The 26,030-nt window shown below is 39.2% G+C and overlaps 3 protein-coding genes across 5 annotated transcripts; 2 read left to right on the top strand and 1 right to left on the bottom strand.

Annotated features, from left to right (window-relative positions):
* The first annotated feature begins 388 nt into the window (after positions 1-388).
* On the top strand, positions 389-4,695 carry LOC112277433 (UDP-galactose/UDP-glucose transporter 7). Of its 2 annotated transcripts, XM_090247451.1 has the most exons (9): positions 392-546; positions 722-852; positions 1,014-1,072; positions 1,269-2,069; positions 2,370-2,533; positions 2,718-3,042; positions 3,251-3,373; positions 3,568-3,830; positions 4,079-4,695. In XM_090247451.1, exons 4-9 carry the CDS (start codon positions 2,030-2,032, stop codon positions 4,259-4,261), a joined length of 1,098 nt encoding a protein of 365 aa, XP_090103577.1. In that variant the 5' UTR covers positions 392-546; positions 722-852; positions 1,014-1,072; positions 1,269-2,029; the 3' UTR covers positions 4,262-4,695. The 2 variants fall into 2 exon arrangements, with proteins under 2 accessions (XP_024365493.1, XP_090103577.1); XM_024509725.3 differs by having other exon boundaries at positions 389-1,072.
* A 1,237-nt stretch (positions 4,696-5,932) lies between these two features.
* On the top strand, positions 5,933-8,530 carry LOC112277432 (uncharacterized). 2 transcript variants are annotated; one of them, XM_024509723.3, is made up of 3 exons: positions 5,933-6,195; positions 6,491-7,458; positions 7,569-8,530. In XM_024509723.3, the coding sequence occupies exons 2-3, from the start codon at positions 6,523-6,525 to the stop codon at positions 7,959-7,961; spliced, it is 1,329 nt and encodes a 442-aa protein (XP_024365491.1). In that variant the 5' UTR covers positions 5,933-6,195; positions 6,491-6,522; the 3' UTR covers positions 7,962-8,530. The 2 variants fall into 2 exon arrangements, with proteins under 2 accessions (XP_024365491.1, XP_024365492.1); XM_024509724.3 differs by having other exon boundaries at positions 6,029-6,195; positions 6,452-7,458.
* Positions 8,531-17,579: 9,049 nt separating this feature from the next.
* On the bottom strand, positions 17,580-20,777 carry LOC112277272 (uncharacterized). The gene has a single exon (XM_024509405.3). It carries the CDS (start codon positions 19,465-19,467, stop codon positions 17,896-17,898), a length of 1,572 nt encoding a protein of 523 aa, XP_024365173.1. The 5' UTR covers positions 19,468-20,777; the 3' UTR covers positions 17,580-17,895.
* Positions 20,778-26,030: the final 5,253 nt, after the last annotated feature.

The following is a 26,030-nucleotide window of genomic DNA, read 5'->3' as shown; positions in this document are numbered from 1 at the left end:
ATCATGATTAAATTCTTCATGCACTTTCTTAGAACATAATCTATCTAAACACAAATACAACACATAAAAAACTAAGATTTAAATATTTAACCATATTTAACCATATTCTATTATATTGAAAAAGAAAAAAATCACATATACAAACTTTGATCTATATTCAAAATTTGTAAGTATCTCTTTCTTTTGTTTCCTAATGTGATGAAGAAAAGCTCAGGATGAAGGATGAATGAACGCCATCAGCGGCTGGACGACGAATGAAAAACATCCATCGGCGCGATAACGAATGAAATATCATTTGATGGATGGATGAGACACACGTGAGCGTGTCGGGGGGGGGGGGGGAGGGGTTTTGCGAGCAGGCGGTGGTGCCGCGCGCGCCACAATTTGCGAGGAGAGGCCGTGGTGCCGCGCGCCGCATGGTGCTGAGCTCGATGCAGCCTCTCCGAGGCAATGTCGAAACGGACCGAATTCTCGCGAAGTGCCCATTTCGCCAAGGAACGCTCCACCTTCACTGTGCAGCTCTTGTTTGAAGCCTCTCATGAAGTGGTACTCGCCTGGCTAGGGTTAATAATTCAGACCCATAGGATTGACTGGGCGCTGAGCGTTTGAATTCGAGCCTCTGGTTTTGCGCTTCGAGCTTCCTTTGTGGAGGTGTTCAGTGTCGTGTGGTTGTTGTTCTCGTGCTCGCATATCCAGGCAAATTGAATTGTGGTTTCTACAGTGGTGTGAGTGCAGACCTGGTTTTGTAGTGCTTGGGCTCTGTCCTTGCGATTGGAGGATTGCCTTTTTATTGTGAGTCAGATCCAGTACCGTAGAGGCGTAGTTAGTATATCGGTGCAGCTTTACAATCATGTGAGATATTCTTTGTGCAACCTCATGTTCTAGAGTTGGAATTTGATTTTCGTCCAATGACGATCAGTTTTGCTACTTTTGCAAAAAGTCTTGAATCACACGCCGATTGTATAATCTGGAGATTTTGTTTCTGATTTTTTTATCTTTTAAGCGTAAAACAGCCCGCACATGGAGTTTGTTAAGTTTTCGCATCAGAAAGTTTACAAGATGGTTGCAGAAGGTGAGTGACTGCAGGGCAAGCTCTGAATTGTGTTGTTGGTAATGAGATCGTCGAGTTTTAGTCAAGGTTTTTGGTTCAGGATGCTGGGATTACTTGTTTACCTTTTGGGTTCTGGGTTTTGATAATCGTGTTGTGTGTGATTTACTCTAGTGTAGAGATTCTGAGGGCGGGTGGTTTCGTCTCGTGAATATGTCAGGGTGAAGGCAAGGACATTGAGCAGGGAGAATGATTCTTTACGGAAGCCAGTTGCGGCGGTAACAGCGGTGCTGAGTTTTGTCATTGGAAGTTTTGCACTGAATTGTGTTTTGCTACTGATCTTCTGGAAAAGGAGAATGGAATGACGGAGATATGCGAACGTTGTTGAAGCTGGTAGATAGTCTGAGGTTGTCTTCGACGGCTCGAAACCTGGTGCTGTGTTGGAAAAGAGATGTTGCTCGGAGAGGTTTTGGGTTTCCTTTTGACGTAGTTGCAAGTGTTCCACGCGTGTGATGGAGCTTGGGGATTCTCGAATGCCTATGTCCAGTTTTTTTGCGGTGTCTTGGTGGAGCTTTGGACATCCGTTACTGTAACTGCTGCGGGCCTTCTTGGCACCCGACAATGAACAGTGTTCGTCTTCCAGTCAGCTTGGAGTTTCGAATCCTGGATTTGGGAGCTTCCTCCAAGGCATGACTGGGATTTCTAACGATGCATTGACCAACTAGCGAGTCGTTGAATCCAGACTGTCTTTTCAATGCCAACATAACGTCATGCAGCTCTTTCGTGAAGATGAATCTGCCTAAGATTCTACGTGTGAGATGATTTGGTTCCAGGTGCTGCAGTTGGAAATACCGTGTCCTTGAAAACCGCTTCTCTTTTGTTTCAAGTCATGAGGCGCTTCTACTCGTGACATTCTTCGCGAGCTGTTGACTCATAGCTTGCTTAAAATTCTGGATACCACTTTTTGGTGATCAATTTGAGATGGATTTGCAGAGAGTTTCGCGGAAATCTTTTTCCTCAGGTCCGTATTGTTGTTGCACTGAACTTGCCACACATTATATGAGCTTGACTTCGCAGTTACCTGAGCCTGCCTGCTTATGTTTATTATTTGATGGGACCAGTCGTTAGGATGTAATATTGAAATTAGTATCTCTTTAGCGGTTGGAAGTGTCAGTGAATAGTTAGATTTTCCATGTGCTATTTCCGGTCAGAGTTTTGAAAGGTGGAGGGGGATGTTTGAAGTCTACGGATTATTACAGTTGTGGAGTTTTATTTATATATTGTTTAAATCGTTTTGTTTGTTTCTTTTGCTGGTTCTCAGAAATCGAAGGAGAGAGGATGCGATTTCGGGATGTGGAAGCGAAGGACGTGCCACTGCACGAGAATGCCGACCACATTAGGTCATTGTATTCCCAGCAAATAATGAGCGCTGCTTCTGCTACCGCTTATGGCTTAATAGGACTACTTATGGGATTTGTCAATAAGGTACTCATTGGACACATTTTAATGCTCTTTGCATGTGGTGATTTCTTATCACATTTGATGAAAATGGTGCATGATTTTCAATAGGTTCTATGTTTTACTGAGGAGTTGGATCAAATAGGTAATCAGATATCTATTGTTTGGGGTGACTATGAAGTTTATGAAATCATTTTTCCTTTTGATGCAGGCAGTTCTTTTACAATGGCCTTATCCAAACTCGTTTCTTGCACTACAAATGGTTGCATCTATTGTGATTGTCTACGCATTCAAAGCTTGGGGCCTGACAACTGTACAGCCATTGCACGTAAAAGCTGCTAAAGCACTTCTGCCTGTTGTTTTTTTTTACAACACAAACGTTGGGTTTGCTTTAGCAGCGGTGAGAGCCTTGAGTATTCCCGTGTATCATGTCTTGAAGCGATTGACACCAGTAATGGTTTTGGTGGGTAAATCTTTCATGGGTGGTGCCATTCCTTCCAAGCAGATTACGTTGTCCGTGCTTACTGTTGTTTCAGGTTAGATTCGGCAGCCGATTTCTTTAGTTACTCACTTTTTTTTTTTACTAATTTCTTTCTTGAAGAAAGCTGGAACCTTGTAGCTTATGAGGCAGGATAGCTTGCGTTCGTTTATACGATCTCAGCAGAAGATAGATATTTGAAGATCCTTTTTGCATTGAAGGACACTCTTAGGAGTGTATTGACTGAGTGAATTTTCCCTGCACAGGTTGCATAATGGCTGGCTTTGGTGATTTAAGTTTCGATTTGAGTGGCTACTCTGCGGCACTCATTAGCTGCGCTTTGCAAACCAGTTACTTGCTTTTAGTAGAGAGAACTGGCACCGAGAAAGGTCAGTGATTCATTGTCTTCGAGTTTATGTGAATGTTAACGAATTGTTATATGTCGGAAAGTGTCTCAATATATTCCCAATGAGGGTGTAGTGCTGCTCAAGCAAATCTGAATTCTTTTATGATCTCGGTCGAAGTGAGAGGATTAGACTTCTCATACTGCATCTGCTCATGTATTGTCATCACTTCTATGCAGGGTTCAATTCAATGGAACTGCTTCTGTACAACGGAATACTCTCGTTACCGGTGTTACTCATCATCATATTAGGTACAGGGGAGGTTTGGGATTCATTTGAGAGCATGAGGATCCAATCACGGGAGTCTCTTGCATTCCTACCTCTGCTGCTTGTATCTTTACTCATGGGTTCATTGTTAAACTACTGCTTGTTTCTATGCACCCTCTGCAATTCGGCACTCACGACAACCATTGTGGGCACTTTAAGGAGTGTTTTGGGCACGGTTAGTCTTCTATTCACGTAGAAACCAGTTTTGTTGTGAAATTTGTTCTGTTCGTTCGTCTTCTGCGATGCCAACATGTCTTCCTGTACCATCTGGCTTTTTCTCAAAAAGAGTCATTTTTTTTGTTGCCTCAAAGTACCGTCAACATACTTCACGTCATAATCCGAATAAATCTATGTGTGTAATCTCAAATGTTCAGAACACAGCTTCTGGAGAGCTGATAAGTGTATCTGTTGTGTCGACTACAGGTTCTGGGGTTTTTTGTCTTTGGCGGGGTTAAGGGCACCATTTTTATCTTTTTGGGCGTTTTATTCAACACGTTAGGTGGTGTCTGGTACACATTAATCAAGTTTAAGGAGAAGCATAAGGAGAAGCAGTCCAAGGAGCAATATCGTATCTTGGAGGCGAGTAGTAGTTTCAAAGGAGGCTGAATCAAGTATCATGATCAGATACTTCATATTTCTGTGACGCAGTTGTGTCTCTTACAAACACTCTGATGCATGACCTTGCTGGTTTCTAACTTGAAGCCCTTCATCCAGGATGTGATGATAGTTTTGATAGAATATTCTTCTATCATTCTATTTTATTTTGCAGCACCTTCTTGAGGTTGATGAGGCCAAATACCCGTGAATAGCCAGTTGGTGTAGATTTGAGTGGTCAGAACCTGTATATTTATGGTGTCTGAAGGATCCAAATGTATTCGAGCAGGAACCTGTAATGTTAGTTGTAGTTGAAGATTTTTAGATCCTAGTTCATATTTTAGACGTCATTTATTCAGTTAGCCCCGCAGGAAAAATTCTTTGAGACCCTTCATTGGTCATCAGCAACGTCTGTTTCATTTAAGCAAAACTATCCATTGCACCGAGTATTTGTCTCCGATGCATTCAGAAACTCTGAGCTTTGTGAATATTAAATCAGTAGGCAACCTTTTCCTTTGTCTTGTGCTGACGAGTTGAACAGCCAAAATTCTCACTTCTATTTTCTCGGAGCTCGATGAAACTTTCAGCGGGATCTGTGAAAGAATACTTGATGATTTTTTGAAGATATTTTTATATTATCAACAAGGGAACACTCTTACTACATTCTGCATATGTTCAAACCATCATGCTACGAACTTTAAAAGAAGCCAAATACATGAGTGCTTTGAGCAGTCTGATACTTTACTGGTTTGCTTCTAATACGATCTATCACACAGCCTTGGTACATCACATAAAACATAGAGATGTACCGAAGAGTTAATGGAACATTTTCAGTGCTCATCTTTGTACTCAGTTGAGATATAGAGGTTCATAACAGATGTTCTAAAAGCCTACATAGCAAGACCTTCCATAAGCTTGTGGACATGAAAGTACGGTTGAGTGAAAAAGTAGCCGTTGAAATTGTACTTGGTGATGGTTGTGACTCCCAATTCAAATCCATGTCAACCATCAAATGCTTCTGACCCTTAAAGTCTTTTGAAAATCAAGTTTTTCGACAACTGCACAAAGAGAATTGTTGTTATTTTTAGGATGGAATTGAATCGCACTATGTGGCAGTTGAAAAACGATTAATTGAAAGACAGTATTGGTTTCGCATAATCAGAGCTTGTGCTCACGATCTTTGAATTTGACTAGAGATTATCTGGTGGTCTCTACTATTTGGTTGAAATCTCGGCCCGCTTTGAAGGTAGTAGACTTTTCCACAAAACCTCGAAAAGACTCATACCCAGGTCCAAGATGACCTAGAACTACCCAAAAATGGCAAGTGGTACCAGAAAAGCGCTCACACATTGGGCCAAAAACATTAAAATTCAAGACTTAACAGTGAAATCCCCACCTTTCAGGATGAATCTAGCACATGGGTACCCGTGCCTGCTATTAGGAAAAACAAAAAACACTAAACAAACAAACAAACAAACAAACAAACAAACAACGCATGTTAGAATGAAAAGAAAACGAGGTGAGAACCAGGAGAGTGAAGCAGCAGCGTCGGTGGCATGACGAGTGGGAAAAGTGGACAAGTGCCGCATGAATCTGACCTCGAACCGTAAGCAGCATTCTTCCCGTATGCTCCTCATATGGGTACCATTTAAGTCGGCGTTGCATGCCTCCAGTTCAGCCCTCGGATCACCCCATGTCTAGATCTGCATCGACGGCCTGCTTGCGCGCTGCTTCTTGCTGTAGGGCTTTCACCCGCTTTCGCAGGGTCTTTTCCCCCTTCGCCGAGAGCCAGAGGTGCTCGAAGCTCTCCTTCGCCTGGTTTCTGTTGTTACTGTGGATTCAGTAATAGGACCCATTTCTTGGTTTTGAGTGCTGTGGGACATCCAGCTGCGTTTCCTGCGATTGCTGGAGCTTGCCCATCTGGTTCTGGGGCTGATTGGATCAAGGTGAAGCCTTTCCCTTCAATATATATATTTTGTTCGATGTAGTTGAGAGTGTGTTGAGAATGCGTTTCTCGCGTGACGATTCGATATTTTACTTGGGGTGAGCGTGTTGAGATGATTTCCTCCTCTCAAGAAATTCTGTTTTGATTGTTGACTTGTTGGTTTGTTGTTGGTTCCGATGTATAAATCTCTCGAAGTTGGGTAGTGCGTTTTTGCAGCCTGATGTTTTGCGCTTTGGGGGAGTGGCTCTTGTTTGCAGTGGTTTTGTGGTGCTGAAACTGCCCTGATCTCTATGCAGTGGGTAGAAATTAGGAGCATAGCGCTCCGTTTATGTTTTCGGATTCCATTGAGATGGCCGTGAAGGGGTTGAAGATGGCGATCCCAAGAGCCCTCGTGATGATCATCCTCCTCGGCTTGATTGTTAGCATCGGGTCAGTTGTTAGGGCAGACGATGGTATTTCCCCTTCAGAAGAGAATGTCAACGAAATTGTTTCTCTGAAATCTGAGCTCCTCCTCCTCGAGAAGGATTTGAAGACTAAGGAGGCGATTTTGAACGACAAGGAGTTGAAGATCAGCGAATTGGAGCGAGAGTTGAAGAACCTTCGCTCTCACAAGGATGAATCCCAAGACCATGGGCTCATGCAACAGAAGATACAAACAGCCGAGTCTAAGGCGCGTGAATTGCAGGACCAGTTACAGTCTCTCCAAGAGGAATCCCGCAGGCTTAGAGAGGAGGCACGATTACACGCTGAAAAGGCAAAGTCTCAAGAAGAGACTGCAACTTTGCACATGACGGACAAAGAGAAAGTCATCAAGTCGTTGGAAGACCAGAGGATCCGTCTCCAGAGGGCTGAGCGTGGTCTCCAGATCGCCGAGGCTGCCATGCTGAAGGCAAGAGCCGAAGCAGAGGAGAAGTCGAAGAAGCTCGATAAGATTCACCGGGCGTGGTTGCCCTTATGGGCTGCCACTCACGCAGAGATTCTCCAGAAAATTGCCTCCTCTCGTTGGTCTACTCGCGGAGAGCCTGTGGTGAAGAGCCTCCAGAGATCAGCGTCTTCCAAAGCCGCTGATGCCCATGAATTCATCAAGCCCCATCTCGAAACTTTCCAGACCAAAGTGAACCCTGTGATTAGACAAACATGGCAGCAGGCCACTGAAGCTGTTGCTCCTCACCTTGAAACTGTGAAGAAGACGGGCATCCAAACTCGCAAGTATATTGCTCCACATGTGGAGACAGTCCAGAAGACTCTCAATCCTTACGTGAAGGTACGAGTCTTCATTGTATCAGCAATTAATCCTGTTTTTATTGTGCTGTTTATTTTAATCTAGTTCAGTGCATGGTATAAGGTCATAACTTGGCATTAGCTTCATTGCAGTCTGCCAAAGAGAAGAGCAAGCCCTACGTCGAAAAGCTTTCGACTTATGCAGCTCCCCATTTGGAGCGAGTGAACACCATAGCAGGCCCGCACTACCGCCAAGCTCTCACAGCAGCCAACAACTACCACGAGCAAGTGCAGAGCTACTTGAAGGAGCTATTGGAGCAGTACGAGTTTGTGTCGCAATTCGTGACGAAGGAGTCCATTTGGTTTTTGGCCGCTGCGGTTCTCGCTCTTCCTTTCATGCTAGCTTTCATGTTCCTCAAAAGGCTTTTCGCACCCAAGCAGGTCGTGCAACACAAGAGGCACCGCAGCTCCCACAACGGCACCTCTTCCTCTAACAAGAAGCCCCGGAGGTCCAGGCAAACAGACAAGCTGGTGGAGAAGAGGTAGCTATCGGTTAAACCTCAACTCTCCATGCCATGTTTATGCACACAGGCAATCCATCTCCCACTGTTCCATTGCTACCTCCCTGGCATCTGGAATCAAAAGCCAGATCCTGGGAGCTGGTTAACATAGCTATTCCGGAGCAGAGACAGAGCGGATCCTTAAGCCTTCAAATGTAGCATGCGCACCTCTCTCCACACTCTACTCCAGTTCGATTATCATGTAAGAGAAAAAGATGGAGCTGCTTATGTCAATTGTTGATACATGGCCCTTGTTATTTGCGGAGAGCTTCATCAAATGTCTTTGAACATTAAATTTCCTGAATTTCAAGGAACAGAGGTTTGTATGAGCTCCCCATTTTTCACTCACTGATTTCTCAGCAGTTTAGTGGGCACCCACAAATTTGCATTAGATTATGGTTTCAGACCCTACACAGAAGCTTGGTTTTCTGCACATACAGGTACAGATAGGTTTGTAAGAGTTAGTGTAGAAAGTGCTGTGAACTGCAGTTGACATCGGCAACTCTTTTTTATCTTTCTGAATATCTGTGACAGCATGAGGAGCATTTAAGCGATTGTCTTTCTATGAATTGGCGACTTTGTGTTCGATTTTTGATTTGTGTGAAGCTAGCGTTGAGGCTTCTTTTAGGGTTTCTGTGTGGCTTGTGCCTTTTAGGCGCAAGTCATGGGAGTTCTTTGGACTTCAAGCTGTTGAAAACAGTAGAAAATGTGCTTGGGTGATGAGTTTCAATGGCTGGATGTCCAGTGTCTGCACCCACTACAGCGAGTCTCTCTTTCGTTTTTCCCTTCTTGGTATGAAAAAATAATCTAAAACTGCTAAATTTTACTGACAACAGAATATTTTTGTTCATATTTAGTCTTGAACAAGTTATTAGAATTAAAGATAAACTTATTACATCAGACATTTTTCAAATCTTAACAGTGTATTTGAATAAGATTGTTGGAAGCATATTATGTTTAAAATAGTATTTAAAAGGGAAAATATCATTTATACCCTTCAAATATGTTGAAATATGAAGAATACAAGAATATTTTTGACAATAGCAAATCTATATCACTTCTTTGATAATATCAAATCTACTCTTAATACATCACAACTATTCTTTTTCAAGCGCAACTTGGCTCAGACTGCATGCCAAGTAGAAATCAATGGGCCTTCTTGGGCACTTTTTGGCACAGAAACTACTGTTGAGCGGCTGTGGCTGTGACAGATAGTTTTTGACTCTTAAAAAACTTGTAGGTAGATGCTTCAAAATGTCACAGTGGTATATATGATATTTTTCTTAACCTCAGTTTCTTTTGCTTGTGATATTCAATTTCCAAGCTTCAAGCTATGAAAACAACTCACAAAATTCTCCCTTCGGCTTTTCTCATCTATAAAGCACAAATAAATATACCAAAACATTCCAAAGTTTATTGATCTTTTTTGCACTTGTCGATTTGAATTTTATAATCCAATTCTATTGCAGCATCATTAATAGATCATGTGAAGAGTGAGCAGGGATCAATTTCTTTCAATCGTGGATTTAATGCATTCCACATTTGTAGCAAGTTTATCGAGTTGCTCATATGTCAACTACATCAGCATCTTATTCTCTTGATCCAAGTTTGTTGAGTTGATGTCTTGATATTTTTATGACTTATATAATAGGAACACTTGCAAGCACAATTTGTAATGAATTATTTAAATTATGACTTGTGATACAAAAATTGATACAATATTTTCCACGGAAATAACATGCAATGTCTTGATAAGGTCACGTTGGTATTGGAAATGTCATGTGATTTCAAAAAAATAAAATTGTTCTAGATAAAAACACTCTTTATTGAGTTCAAGTCAAGTTCTTTATTATTGAATAAACCAAGTTTATGCACAAAATCATTCTCAAGTAATTCATTACAAACCAATATGCTTAAAATGCTATAGAGGGACATAACATGGATTACGAGAACATTGTTACTCAAAAAGATCACAATGGACTCTAGACCTGCATTTCTCGATAGTTTCTGCCGCATTATTCTATATGTGATATTAATCTACTAACTGCAAGCACATTTGAGGTATGTATTTTTTTTAATTTCTCATGTGAAATTGCATGTGCTCATAGATCCTACATTAATTCGAGTAGCTACTTTCAATTGCCACCAAGAGTGAACCTTGAAGGATGTCTATGGGCATGTCAACATCCTTAACAAGAGATAATGTTTTTACCATCTTATTTTTTAGTTGCTAGGTGTGGCAAGCAAGGAGCAATGTGCCAAGTCATTTGGTAGTCTAGCATCATTTATTATTAGTTGCAGGCTCATTCTTGGTTCTATTGCATTTCAGCCAAGATCACCTCTCAACTGCAAAAAACTTAGCAAATAATTGAAAGATAATGTACTCTCTGAAGCAATTCTCACTTGTGTCATCTTGATACGTTGCTTTGCTTCAAAGAATAACCTATTCACCACCATAGATAAGGTGTAAATTAACCAAGTATTGGTGCAAATTGGAAGAAAGAAGTTGGACTGAAGGGTGGCATATTGAATGTGCATGGGATGGATGATTATGGTGTAGAGGAGATTGATGAATTGCATCAAGGGATTGTTTGATGCAGCCTTGAGAAATGGTGAAGGTGGAGGTGTAGTATGGAAAAGGTCATCCAAGTGAAGACGTTGTATAATAGCTTGTAGAGAAATGCGAGGGAGTGGCACAAGTGTTCATGTCATCAAGACAATTAAAGGTAGCAAGTGCTTCCTAGCAACAATTTCCTATGCCAAAAAGTACCAAAGAAGGTAGTTAATTTCTTTGCAACATATAAGTTGGACCTTACTTGCATTTTAAAAAATAGTTGTGATATCTTATTAGGTTGAAGGATAGATTTGATGTTATTACAAAAGTAAGTAATAGATTTGTTATTATCAAGATTATAAGGATATTCTTAATATTTTAACATATTTTAGGGATATATATATATATATATATATATAGATATGATATTTCTCCTAAAGTTTTTAATAATAAAGAAGAAAAAACTTTAGCTACTAAATACAAATAATAAAGACAAAAACCAAATGGTTATTGATTGTAATATAATGAAAAGAGAAGAATAGTACACACATCTAACCTTCAGATTGGTATAAGATTGTATTGCTTTTATTTGGTCAAATTACCATGCATAGTATAAAAAAATAATAATTGAATTTAAGAAAACCAATATAAAATGCTCCAAAAAAGTTTCAAGGTGTATGAAGGTTAAAAAATTCTATATCTATAATACATTTCAAATACCTTCAAATTGGAAGAATCAACTTTAATGCAAAAAGGTATTCCAATTGAAGTACATTTATAGAAAATACATTGAACATAACACTAAGTATTATAACTTTTATACAAATTTTATATTAATATGAAACCAAATTTTATTTAAATATAATATAAGATCACACTTACTTCTATATTTTTGAGCTTATAAATTTATGCTGCAATAAAGTTCAACTTCACATATTCAATGATCTTTGGCTTTTGGATAATAAGATAGTAATGTATTATTTTAATGCTAAAAAAACATTAGACATGGAGATGATAAATCTTCTAGTTTCTTTACTATATTCAAAACAACTTGCTCATGACATCTTTTACATCCATCAATTACACATGCTCCACTCTACATCTACAAATCCTACTTCACATACATTCTATCATACATATACACTACAATTCCTTATATCTAATCCAACTTCTACATCATTGTACCATTCAAGACTCTAATGTGTAAAGAATCAAATTACCACTCCCTCATACAATCTACAAACGTCATGTATCATCTCAACTTTCACCATACTTCTATTGATGTCCATAAAACAAACATGTAAATGAACTACAATACCATTATTTTATATTTGCTCAAATAAGACACTTCACTTATTAATCTATACACAAGTCAAGAAGTTGAATCACAAGGTCAAAGTTGACATGACATATAAGAAAGAAAATATATGCACATCATAATAACCATTTTCTTAACTTGTCACTCTCATCACTACGTCTAAAAAAATATCACATGTACTTCTAATCTATGGATTAGTTTTGTTGTCCAAGCCTTTACCACATATTCAATGTTGATACATATATTCTATAATTCATTTATGCTTTATTAGTCAAGATACTCTACCAACACATTTAGCCAAATAAAAATACATAAATATTCAAATTTAATTACCATAGTAAAGCTCTACACATATAAAGCTCATCAAACCTAAAAGATAAAGTTTGTGATAACATACCTAAAGTATTTTCTATAGAAAATAACTTAAAGTCTATGCCAAGAATAATAGTATAAACTATGCATAATATATTAATTATTTTGTTTTAAAAAATACTTATCTTGTTCAAAATAAAATCTTCCAAAAAAATAATTTTAGACTTGATAGGTCAAGCTTGATTAAATTCACAATAATATCGAGTTATAAAAAAAAATAGCTGAGATGATGAAAATATTGAAGCCTTTGAAAAAGATAGGAAAATATCAAAAATAAATTGTAGCACTATAAATGAAATGCAAAATATTAGATGTAGTTCATAAAAAGAGTAAAGAGAGATGCATAAACTACTCAAAAGCAAAGAAGATGCCTCAACAAAATAATGAAGATGTCTTCAAGCCTATCTTTAAGCACCTTCAAATACATCTATTAAGCTTACTTTGAATGTGAAGTAAGTGATGTAAAGGATTTATATATAAAATCAATTAGGCTTAGATTTTTTGAGCCCAAATTCACCACTCAATAAAACTAATGCCATACAACAAGTTCAAAAGGTGGAATAAGACAGCTTCCAATTGTGGAATTGTTAAGTTGATTTAAATCTTAGTATTAATAATTCAATTAAATTTAAGCCTTCCAAGCAATGATTACCAAAATAAATAAATAAATAAATAATGAAATTACTATGATCTTCAAGGCTATTTGCAGGATGCCTACTTAAATTTCAATGGATTCTTCAAGTTCATTTATATAATCTGTGATTACTAATTTTTATGTGATTAAAAACGTATAATTAATCAAAGTAGATAAATAATTATTTAATTGAAACTTATAAATTATTATTCCTTAAATCACTAATGGTGAAAGTAATTGATTAAATTATTACCACTAATTCATAGTAAAAGTAAAAAAATCTTAAAAGTTGAGTTAAGAATAAAAGTTAAAATTTGGAAGTTGAAAGTTAAAAGTAAAAGTAAAAGTTAAAAGTTAAAAGTTGAAGTTAAAAATTAAAATATAAAAATTTGAAATATGGAAGTTACAAATTATTGTAAAATAAAAGTAAAAGTGGGGCTGAAGAGAGATAAAAGCCAAGGCACCTTGACAACATCCAAGAATTGAGGGCAGCAACCCATTTCTACTCCAAAATTTTCCAAAATTTATGATTAACTCCAAATTGAATGATTTTTAGTTTATTGCAAATTTAACTTGAAGGCGTTCTTTCTCTAATAATTTTAAATTCAATCTAGTACCTAAGCCGCGAGAAATGCTCCTTCAAAGTTGAGTGACCAAGACTGCCATGGTAGGCTATCTCCCTTCACTTGAAAATTAACCAAAAATTCAATTCGTCTTTTAATTCAATGAAATTTATGCCATTAGAAGTTCAGCTTGAAGATTCATTTACTGTAAAAATTTCACAATAATCCAATTAGAAGATACTGAGAAATTCTTTTTCAAAGGTGGTTGATCTAAACTGCCAAGGCAGCCGACCCCTGCGCGTTCAAAATTCCACCAAAAAAATTCTCTTACTTTAAAACAAGCAATCCTTATCTTGTTGGAAAACTAACACCAAAGGCTACAATCACAAAAAAAATCGCATTGAAACACAAAAAATTGGATGACTGATTAAAGGAAATCCGAGACTCTTGAATCCTTGGGATATTTGAGAGGTCGAGGGAGCTATCTATTACAAGGACCATTATTCACTACTCAAGATTCATGCATACACAACCACAAGTATAGAATGAGATTAAAAATCAATAAACAAAATTAAGATTAGAGTTAAGGCCAAAATTTGGCATAACTCGACTCTTCATCAAAAGAGGAAAGAAAAAGGGCTTGGAGAACCAAGCTACTCTTATAAAATTGAGTGGTGGGTTGTAGAAGGGCGGCCACATCTCCACCCTTTAACTCTAAGACCCCTAATGTAAATCTATGGTCTTAATTCATACAAGAGCCAATTTCGTTACCAATGTTGATAACTCTTGTAAGTGGACAAGAAAGCACCTTTTGATAAATCTAACTTCACCATTGTATTCAAAACACCTTTTCATATTAAAATCAACTATTCACATGCCTCAATCCATATTCAATTGCAATTTTTATGAAAGTTTTTACTTACAAGGATCTTGGTAATTCTTATAAAATCCTTCAAAATAAGAATTTTATTGCTCCACTTGTATTTAGAAGAAGAGGGTGCCGATCTTGTTTTGTTCACTCCAAGGAGTGAATCCGGTGCCACCATTGCATTAAAAAGGCTTCCATTAATTAGAAGAACCACTATGTCGCTTAAATTTGTTGAATTGGAGGAAATTTCAAAATTGTCATTGCTAAACTTTACTAAATCTTTTAGAAAATTATGATTCTAACTCATTCTAAATCATGTGAAATGATTATAGGTGAACTTATAGGCTTTTAGACAACCCTCATAGTAGTAACTAACAATCTCTAAATTATTAAAACTAACTAAGTTTCTATTCTAATTTTCTAACTCTTATCATTTTGATCGTAGTTAATTTAATTCAAGGAATTAGGCTATAATTTATACCATCAAAGGTTGTAATCCTAAAAATTCAATAAAACTAAATTCCACTTATATAAATCCTAACCTAACATGTTTAATCATCATTAAATAAGAAAATAATAAAAATTTAAATTTTAGAGCATAATTGAGAGTTAACAGATTTCTAAGGTTACCATATACATCTACATTAAGCAGTCAATCTATTCAAGTTGTCAATCCATCCATATTAAAGGAAATATTAAGTACTACATGTATAATGACATAAGCTCTAAAAATCCTAAACCTCTCAATTGAATGTATTATTGTTAATACTGTTATTTTATTTTTTTTCTTGTCTTTAAAGTCACAAAATATTAAGTGTATGTATGTAAGAACCTTCCTTCTTTTCAACTAATTGTAGCTCACATGCATATTTTTGTTAACAACTGAGGCATATACATCAATTATAAAAGAATCTATAGTATTATATTTTCATTGATCAATTAATTAAATATGAGTCTTAAGTAAAATCTTTATTTTTAATCATTGATAAAACAAAAATAAATTAAATTTGAAACTTGAGCACTTTGGATTTACTAGTTATTGCTTCTAAAGTATTGAGGTTGATTCTATCTAGATTGTGCATATTATAGAGTTAAATTAATTATATAAGTATGCTTGTCAAATATGATATCTTGGTAAAGTCTTAATTTCAATGTAAGTTTGTTGGACTTTGTGGATTTTTATCAAATGTACAAGAAAATTAAGACATTTAGCATTAATTATTGTGTATTTTGATATCAACAATCTATAGAACATTTTCTTCTTAGAAAGTTCTCAATGATGGTATTGGTAGTTGTATTTGTACACCATATGGAGATTGTAGCCTTTCTAAAGATTTAGAATTTATTTATTGTTAATCAATTGCTTATGGTTGTATCATCATAAAATACTATATTTCTAAAGAATGCTTTTCTTTTAAAGATCCATAAGTAAGAAAAATGCAGTTGCATTAGATAATACTAATTGCAATAAAATGAGTTGTAGGTTTGAAAATCCTAAACATTAGAAAGTAACATGCAATTGAAGATTGAATCTAATTCTACTAAGGTTGCTAATGTGTTAAAATACTATTGTAGTCAATTAAAGGATTATTTAAATAACTATAGCATCTTTCTTCTATATATAATGTCTAGAAGTATAAGAAAGATAGGAATAGATCATAAATTGGGCACAGGTTGTAGAATTAAAAAATGAAGCTCCTTAAATTGTAGAATTAGGATTTTATTCTTCATTTAATTTATAAAATTTTACATTTTCTTATTAATTGCACAAAAACAAGGTTATAAGTTTATGACATAAAAACAACATCTATACCAACAATATTATCCTGGTGTATATTTTTTCATTCATTCTTGAGTGTGTGTGTGTATGTATATATATATATATATATATATATATGAACGAGTTTCGACCACCTGTCAAGAGCTGGACGAAACACAACCCTAAAGCGAGCTCTAATCCAGCGACGACCATCCGTCCGGATTGGCGACAAGCGTCAAAGTGCCCCCCCCCCCCCCACAAACGGGCAGAGGGAACGAGGCCCCAAGGAGCAAGGAATGCAGGGAGCGAGAGAGGGCGATGGCGCAGGCGGCGCAAGCGGCGCAATCAGCCCTGGTTGCAAGAGAGTGCCAGAGATCACCGGCAGGAGCGTGCCATTGGTAGCCCGGCTTTCAGGAGAATACCCAGTTGACCTGCCGTTCATTTGCCTGATGACCCTCCTGCTCGTGTTGAATAGCCTGCCATTGTGGCTCCTCCAGTCCTGGAATCGGCAGAATGGGCTGATTTATCATTGATGAGCATGCTATCCCCTTCCCAAAAGAGGTGAGATGCTTTGGCACTTTCACGCCTCGGATGGTCGCCTCCTCCCCCCAATTATTCTGGACAGATTTATTGTCCAACATACTGCTGCCGCGATCCCTCGGCCCTTCAGACAGGTGCCAGTGCTTTGCAGTGCGCTGTGTGTGTGTTTGTGTGCTTGTAGTTATTTTAATTATTTTGTCAATTGTTTCTTTTTTTTGTTTCTCATGCCTGCTCCAACGGAAACATTAGTTTGGGTCGGATTGAAAAGGTCACTGGCGACTTTTAGGAAGATCTTCGAACTGCGCTGGTGTGGAGACGCTCACGTTTCGCTGCAAAAGGTCTGCTATCAGTTTTGTAACTGCATCCACCATTCCCTAGGAGATTACGACGAATTTCCAGGTGGCAATTCCTGGATAAGACTGAATTTTACGGATTCATTGTGTGTGGAGTTTACGTCGACATTAACCTCGTGTTGATACGTGAGAATATATATGCTTCTTCTGAGAAGGGTAGAGACTTGCTCTCTATGAAGGAGGAATTAAATGTAGCTGAATATAGTGTTGAGTGGTGCACTGGCACATATGGTTACTTTAGCTTATTATCTTCAATTAATTATCCTTTGACGAATACATCCATAACAAGCATACATACTACCTGTAATCATATAAGATTACAAGATTACAAGTAGTATGTATTTTTGAATCATACATACTAGTATTCTTTGAACTAACGGAATGTATATCAGCTTGCAAATTCTCATACGGGTGACCACAGCGAGTGAATCAGGTAGTGTAACACATAATGCACTGAAATTAAGCGAGGGAGAGTAGGAGGCCTAACGTGCTGCGCTATACGAAACAAGAGAGTGGTATCTCATTCGTGAGACGCTATGGTTGAATCAATCTGTATCCGATGCACACGGATGGAAGCACCGAGAAAGCGACTGAGTTCACGGACTGAAATATACATTATGACAATAGCTAGATACTGAAAAACTTGGAAAAAAGCTGCTCGAAATCACAGACGTGATTCGTTTCTCTCTCATTAACTCAGAATTGAGACAACAAATGTCAAAAAGGACCTCATACGTGTTACCAACACGCATATCCGATAGCCGGTTCCAACGTCTACACAAAATATTGTTTTTAAAATATGTTTTATCCATATACAATGGATTCACAAAGAACTACAACTGACCTGAACCCTCATTATCCAAACTGGCCATGACTGTCGCTGAGGTCGAGTTACAAAATTGGATCAACCTATTTATACTGTGATATTCACAAGCAGCCTACCTGTTGATATTTTAACACTAATTCTTTCGTCGAATGCTCGGAGCCACAATGGGTGGTGGTGTCGAAGTGGTGCACGGGGGACATTGACTAATAGACACCAGACAAAGCTTCTGCTTAAAGAGCTGCTGCTGAAGGACCTCCGACAGGATAAGGGGACTCGCTGCTGCCCTTAAAGACAATGTTGTAGATGAATCGCCCTCTAGATTGGTGTTGCGCTTTCGTTTCAGCCCATGGACCATGTTACCCTGGAGGGAGAGAATCTGATCAGTTGGTACAATTGCTGGTCTGTCTTCAAGGGTATTACTTTCGAGAATCTGAACCTGCAGCTGAAGGAATTTTACGTATTCGATTGCTTCATCCAGCATAGTGGCCGTGTCCATCTTGTTGCCTCCCGGAATAAGCTTCTCTAATACCCTTATCCTCTCACTAATTTTCTTCCGCCTATGCCTTGCGGCAACGCTCTGTGGTTCCACTGAGGTTGCTACAGGCTTACCGTTATACGATCTGCCCTCCTCTTGCAAACATGATCGTTGCGAATAGGAAGATCCACTCGCACCTGTGAGAAGAAACGACGATAACTTCCCCTGAAACGAGAGATGCCGACTTGGGATTGTTCTCGACAACGAACTCGGCTGTAAGGAGTCAATCCTCAAACTCGATTTTGAACCAACAGCGTATCGCGCAAGGTCATTCTGGGCTGATCCTTGTCGAAGAGCCTCATCCCATGTTCGCGGACGTTTGAACTTGGGGATATCAGATGATGATGCCACAGAAATAATCTCGTGAGACTCAGAGTCATGTGATAATGCCACAGATGTTTGCAACGAATTCCTGCCGATATCAGTGCGTGATTGATTATAAATCCAAGGTTCTTGAAAAGGGAGGAGTGTCACTGCCTGATCTTGCTTCAGAACATCTTGATGCTGCCTGTGGGGCTGGAAATTGCTGTCGTGAGAGTCTCTAACCAGGGTTACCGAGGAGGATTCATTGAGGTTCGTGAGCGAGTTCTCATAATTGGCCGGAGCACAACCCCCGCTGGTCTCCGACCTCCAGGTCTCTGTAGTCGACAAGCTGTCGCTCCCTGAGGAACTCACTACTTGCAAGCAGTCGCTTGATGTGGGCAAAGTAACTTCAGATTGGACACTGAGTCCATGAAGGATGTTAGGCTGGGTAACTGGATCCACGAAGGATAGATTAGCGTATCCATACTGATCTTGATACAATGTTGAGTACAATTGAACTAATTGAGAAACCTCGTAAGATACTGAAGGATTGTATGGATCGGCATTTAGAGATGACAGCATCTCCATCTGCCCTAAGGTGCTGTAGCCTGCATGACTGTACTGCAAACTATGCTGAAGGCAGCTCTCAGCCTGCCAAAAATTCAGCGGCTCCCCGCCAATCTGCTCATTCAAAAGCTGAGCGTGATCTGTAGCCGACCATGATATTGGCGTTTGAGCACAGTGACTTGGTATGAGCTGCTGGTAAGCCGGAGTAAAAGAATTGCAACCGTGGACGCGACTGTCATCAGAGAACGGAGCGTCAAGAGGCATGATCCCACCATGCACATGATGCATATCTCCCATCATTTTAAATGCGGCACCTCAAGTCAAGAGTTGGAAATATATCTGGTTTTTGGAAACCTGCAGAAGTTTCTCGGCAATGACTTCACCTGGTGCAGCGAGGTTGCCAGGCTCAGGCCTGTGCCAAAAAATATGAGAGAAAGGTTCTTCACTTCCAGCAGTGCCGATGTTAGGAGGGATGAATTGAGAAAACGATCGAGCAGGCGTCTCTGCTCGTCCAAGCCGAGGCTCTCAGAATGCTCAAGAGTAGGAGCACTGAAGTTGAGGTAGACGATCAAAGGTGTAGCAGGATAGTATCACGATGATAACTTCAGGACCAGGAGAATCGGGTGGAAGAAAGAAGAGTAACTGTGAATCACCATTTACGCTGCAATGGAGGCAGAAACGGTAACAGCTTTCTTCGAAAAGAAATTCGATGGAAGCAAGCAACGGGTGAGAAGGCTGTAGTAGCAGACACTCAAAGCTATCGCTGACAGCCAAACAAGAAACCCACGACGCAACAGAGACTGCCCGTAGATGGGATCGAGCAGGTCGCTGCAGACGGACCCAAGCCACTCACAACCAGGGCATCAAGGCATTACACTATTGACAAAAGAGAGAGAGCTCGCAAGGAGATCCTGGATCTTACACCTCACACCGAAAGTCCATCCGACTAAACGAAAGCCCTGACAACCTTCCAATACAGCAACTCCAGAGAATTAAGAGAGTCGGCATTCTAGATCACGGAAGAATTTCGCAGCTACCAGCATTACACCGCACAGACGAAGATTGCACTGCTAACTTCGTGCAAATTTTCCAGAAGGGTGCCACATGCCAGACTCGCCGACCTAACGAACTAAATCAACCCGTAACCTCTACACAGCGTTCACGTCCCAATCAACTATTCCCTTCAAGATCGCAATCCTACAAGGACCCAAATTAAGCACGGCTGCAACATCCGCCTCGCAGCGAAAATTCCAATCCCCTCATTCTGTACCCTCGACACAATCACTAATCAGTCTCCCATCGACACAGAGATCGTATCCTGCGCATGTTCATGTATCGCTTTCAACATCGCAGCGCGTCTTCTTGTGTACCTCACCAAATTAAAAAACCATGCCCGCAAAGTACTCGGCCCCAAAAATATCCGTCGTTCGACCCCAATCAGCGCAGTCGAAGAAGATCCAGAAAGAAATTCGCAAGACGCGACACGAAAACCAGCCCACCCTGAGGACGGAAGCGCGCAGCCAGTCGGTCGTAGGAATGAATCCCAGGGGCGCGCGAACTCTGAAATAGTGCTCATAATCCACCGCAGCATACAGCACACATCTGCGCGGAGACAAAGCCCGAAGACGAATGCATCGATCTCGGCGGAGCGCGACGAAAGCTCCTGCGCGGATGAACGAAATTTGAATATAGGGTACGATATCGTCCACTTCTGCCTCTTCTTCTTCTTCTTCTTCTTCGTCGGTTTTCAGATTTTATTAATCAATTACGAGATCAACTAAGATTGATCGCGTACCGATCCCGCTTTACGCTTCGAACGAGGCTCCTATCTCCAGAACGGTTCCGTCCAGAATTGTCGTTGAGGTCGGAACTCCTGCTGCAAGCACAGACTCGCCCCTCCCTATCTACCAATCCCTCACATCTACTCTTTCCTTTGTTGCAAATGTTGGTTTCGTGGAGTTCTGATGTTGGATCTATGAGACTCGTGCGATTTCGGAGTAGTGGTGGAATGCGAAGGAATCTCCAGCCAAAGAGCGCATTACTGATGCGGGGTTTTTGTGAATGCTCTGTCAGTGCCTGGAGCAACAAGTTTTGGTGTTTTCTGCTTTTGGGCCTCTCTCACTACGTTGTTTTGCAGGTTTAATTCATTGCAGGGGTTTTCTTTTTTAAAAAAGTATGAATTAAACTAAAGTTAAAGCTTGCTGCCTAATTTGGCACTTAAAGCAGGGAAAGAAATGCACAGGCACACTCGGCGAGAGGGCGAGGTTCGGTGTCCCTGGACTCACTCTCTTGTACCCCGATACTGGAACCTCCATACTGCGCCGTCGTCCAATAATCCAGGTCTTCGTCGGGGGCTTCGTCCAGCGGTCGGAAACTCTGAGGTGGACTGGGGTGACTGGAGTGGCTGTTATGAATAGCCGTGTGAACCGTTGAGGGTCTCGAAATAAGTAACCCTTTCAATCCCCATATGGTACCCACGGGCATACCCGAGATTTTTTATTTTTTTACTGGGGAGTGAGGTGGTAAATCCCCCCCCCCCCGGGGAGGAAAGTTCCTGCGCTATTGATGCACGGCTGTACATGGCTGTACACGGCTGGGCTTTTAATATGTTCGGAAACTGTCAGATGAATGCGAGTAACTGTGGCTGTTTGGCCCCCTTAAATGAACCAAGCAAATCACCTCGGTATTATAACTCGCACTGCGCTTTCTTTTTGTCATTACTTTGCCCAATTCAAAAAACAAACCCCAAGTCTCTCTTTGTCAATTTCCGTTCTCTTGTTTGAGAGAGATAAATTTACCATACTTGTAAAAAAATCAATGTCGTAAGAATTACTGTGTGGTAAGTAAAATACGACGTAAGGAATGAAGATAGGATGAATAGGGCTGTTCTCAATTTCTGCGCATATGACTTCATCGAAATAGATCACCTTGTAACGAATGAAGCGGTTCGCCATTCTTCATCTAAAATTCCATGGTTTTCCCACGTGTCAGCATGGAGGGATTCATTCCCCCCACAACGCCAACATCCATAAAAATATCAGATAGCTATGCAGGCAGCTGGCGTGCGCCAGGTGGCAATACGAGATTGGACATTGCCAACTCGGATATTTGGCGGGTGTGGCCCACTGCTCGTCGAGAAGATTGTGGGTGTCTGTCACGGAAGCGGAATTTCAATAGAGAACTGTTGGATCGAGTTTATGGTTATAGTGACCATGGACGAATGGGGAAATTGGCCATTTGGATGACGGTGTGACATTCGTCTTACCTACATTTGGCGCATTGATTCTCCTCGATGCTGTGTGTCAAGATCAAACCTATCCACATCCATATCAACTATATTTATATTAATATTCCATCGTAATTACAGTCCATTTACAACAATTACATGCACAAAAAATACCTTTCAAAACCAGAATAAATCAATAATTTTAAAGTTTATATCTAGGTTGTATTTGTAATTATTACATGTAACTGAATGAAGGCAAAAAGATTGTATAAGAACACACATGAAGATCAATATGTCACCACCACTTTGTAAAGTGAATGCGGTGGGGGGATGAAATTGTTTATTTCTCATTGGCAACATGAGAACCAGTTTTTTCATGGGGGATAGTTAGCCCTTTCAAGGAGTTACTGATCTTTTGTTGCACACAATGCATACCTGGGCCCTATCTAGAAGCTACTAGAAAGAAACCAACTTCAAGCAATGAAGGCAGCAAAGGCTGTTAGCCCCTCGCATTTACACACATACTTAAAATCTGGGAAGTTTAGATCAGGCTTGAGTGGTACTAATTTTCTTGTTAGAGGGAGAAATGAGATTTAGGGTTCAATGGTAGATGGAAGCCATGAAGGAGGGGGGGAATAAAGTAAACAATAAAAATAGTACACTTGGGATTTGCTTGTCCTTTCTCCACAAGAACTTAAGGTCTCTCTTGGGTGGCAATGTGTGTTTGCTGTTCAAAAACTTTAGACTTTTTGCTCTGTTTTTATTACTATTACTATTACTATTATTTTTTTACTTTTGCTGTTTTTGAGGGCTGGGCTGTGGTTCATATGATTGCCCCCCCCCCTTCGCTGTGTTTGGGCAGTCCTTGTGGGTACTTGGGTTTGTATCCTTGTACTTGGCTTGAAACAGATAAGGACTCGATCATGGGGGCTTGCCCTTGATATTTCTAGGGTTGGTACCCAGGCTTGGGTCTTGGCTTGGCTTTGTGGTGGTTCTGGCAATCCAGATTAGCCTGTCAATGGAACCTACTTTGGTTTCAAAGTGTGTAACTCATGAAACTTCAAAGCCATTGCAACTTAGGGTTTCAAGAAAATCATCTAACTGTAATTGTTTTCACTGGAGCAAAACATGTACCTACTATTACTAGAATGTAACAGAATGTGGTGACTGAAAATTCAGCAAGAAAAATGATAATAGGAATGTGGTTTGAACAAGAGCTGTGTTATAGAGTATGTAGGCTTTTGGGTAGAAGGCCCCTTGTCTTATTGAATTAATATCAGCTCGTCCAGACACACATTACCAAATTCTTTGGTGGGTGTCTCCTTTTTGGCTTTAAGCGAGGCCTAAAAACTGATATATTTTCCATGTAATCTCCCGCAATCCTGTGCATACACTTGTATTGTTTTTGTTGTTGTAGAGACCACAGACAGTTTTATTTTGTTGATTTCGCAAAATGTTTTGTGCTTCCATCCATTTCAATCAGTCAAGTTTTTAATAGAAGTAGCAAGGACTACAAATATATTCTGGTTCTGGATTCTCATTCCAACACAAATTTAATTGCTAACTGCTCTGGAGGGCCCCATTAAATGAGAACCAGCCAAAGGGAAAGATGTCCATTGTGGAGACAAGACAGTACTTGCAGCATTACTTTTCACTTTTCAAAAACTAACTTTCTCATATACTTTTTCAGTTGTCTTAGGAAAGGACAACACACAAAGCAGAATTCTCCAACTTTTTTCTCCCCCATTGCAATTTCGACATGCAAATTTTTAAAGACTGTTTTGTGGACCAATTGATCCACTTTGCTTAACATTATGAACAGTATCATTGATACGGAAAAAGATATGGTTTAAATTCTCTAATGATCTGGGTTCATTTATTGATGACAAGTTACAAAGCCAAATGAAATGGGTGAGTGACAGAAGGAGGGAGAGAAAGTTTCACAGAAGGTCCTTCTTTATTTTTTATTTTTTATTTTATTTATTTTTGATGCCTTCTTTGCCTTCATGAATCCTCAACAAAAAAGATTACATGGGTTCTGTGCATTAGCATTTGGCTCTCTAACTGTCCATTGAAGATGGGGCTTGGAATGCTGATGGTTAGAGCTTCAATTGTACAGCTCTTCAATGCCCCACTTCCCTCCCACTAAATGATTGAGAAGAATCACCATGCCATGCCATGCTTGTGCCCTTTTTTGTGGATTAGGGTTAGGGTTAGGGTTTTTTCTTTTTGACTTTTCTCTTTCTTCTCTCCCTCTAACCCTATTACCTTAATCCTTGGTCCCATTATGCTCAGAGTCACTTGATGTCATTGAAGGGTACCCATATTTTTTAACCCCTATTTTAAAAACTTTGAGCAGCTTTTGGTATACCATATTCCATTTTCAGTTCACTAAGATCCTCTCAAAGGTTTTTTTCATTAAAATTTCCTACTATAATGTCTTTTATGTACAATGTCAACACAAGGTGAAATGCATGCCATATATTCACACTATATGCAAATAAAGACCACTATTTTCCACCAGACACGGATGAACAGATACAATGGAATGCAAAATGATGAATGAATGAATGATTGCAACAACAATACATGAAAACACTCCATTCCATTCAGATAAAAAAGGAAGGCTAATATTGGCATTTTTATTAGTTTTTATTTTTCATAACTTCCCTTCCCTTTTGTCCTATGGAACTACTCATGAGTTAGAGCGGAAGGGGGGAGCAACAAAACCCAGTTTGAAAGGTACACAGTAAGGCTAAGGCAAAGGGAAGGCAACAAAGCAGCAGCAGCACTCCTGCATGTGTGTGTGAGTCTCCTACTCATGGAAGCAAAGGCCTCTATTATCCAGGTACCCTTGCAAAGCAGCTCTAATTGTCTGAGATGTAAGGGAAGATCTACAAGGGCTTCTTCTTCTTCTACTTCTTCACAAACAAACACACAATATCCCTCCCTGTGTGTGTGTGTGTGTGCCCCCATGTGCACAGAAAAACACAACCAAACTCTGCCTGCTCCACTTGGGCACATGTGTGGAATGGTCTTTAACAGCATGTCAAATTCCTCTCACAGTTACAGCACATGATTGATGTGGGTCTTACTCAAATGCAAAGGGTAAGAAAAACCATATGTTGTTAATAAAGAAAAAAGTGCATTCTAGAAGTATATATATATATATATTCCTTAGTCTTTAATTACATTTACTTGCTAATTGGTATCAAGATGATGAAGTTTTAATTTGTAAATTTAGTAATATATATATATATATATATATATATACATTTCCTTAATTAGCTAATAATGTGTTGTCAATTGCCTATGTGCATACTAAAATGATATTAGGTAAGAAATGTGTGAATGTACATGATTCATATAGGTGTTTTCACAAATTGAATGTTTAAGTCATAAAAAGATGCTGATTTTTGTTTGCTATATTGGAATTTTAAAATAAGATTAGGTTTTATCTGGGGTGTTTTCTTTTTAAGGATAGAAACTTTAATAATTCAAAAAACAAAATCCAAATTTATCAATGCAATTGAATTAGAATATATTCACAATTTCTAATTTTTCAAAAAATTTATATGATTGTTGAGTATTTCTGGATTTTGGAAAAGAAAACTGACTGTTTTACTTGATGACTAAT

Source organism: Physcomitrium patens, chromosome 25, assembly GCF_059467195.1.
Source record: "Physcomitrium patens ecotype Gransden chromosome 25, ASM5946719v1, whole genome shotgun sequence".
Classification (NCBI taxonomy): Eukaryota; Viridiplantae; Streptophyta; class Bryopsida; order Funariales; family Funariaceae; genus Physcomitrium; species Physcomitrium patens.
Note: the sequence above shows the minus strand (reverse complement) of the source record. Positions and strands in the feature narration are given on the sequence as shown.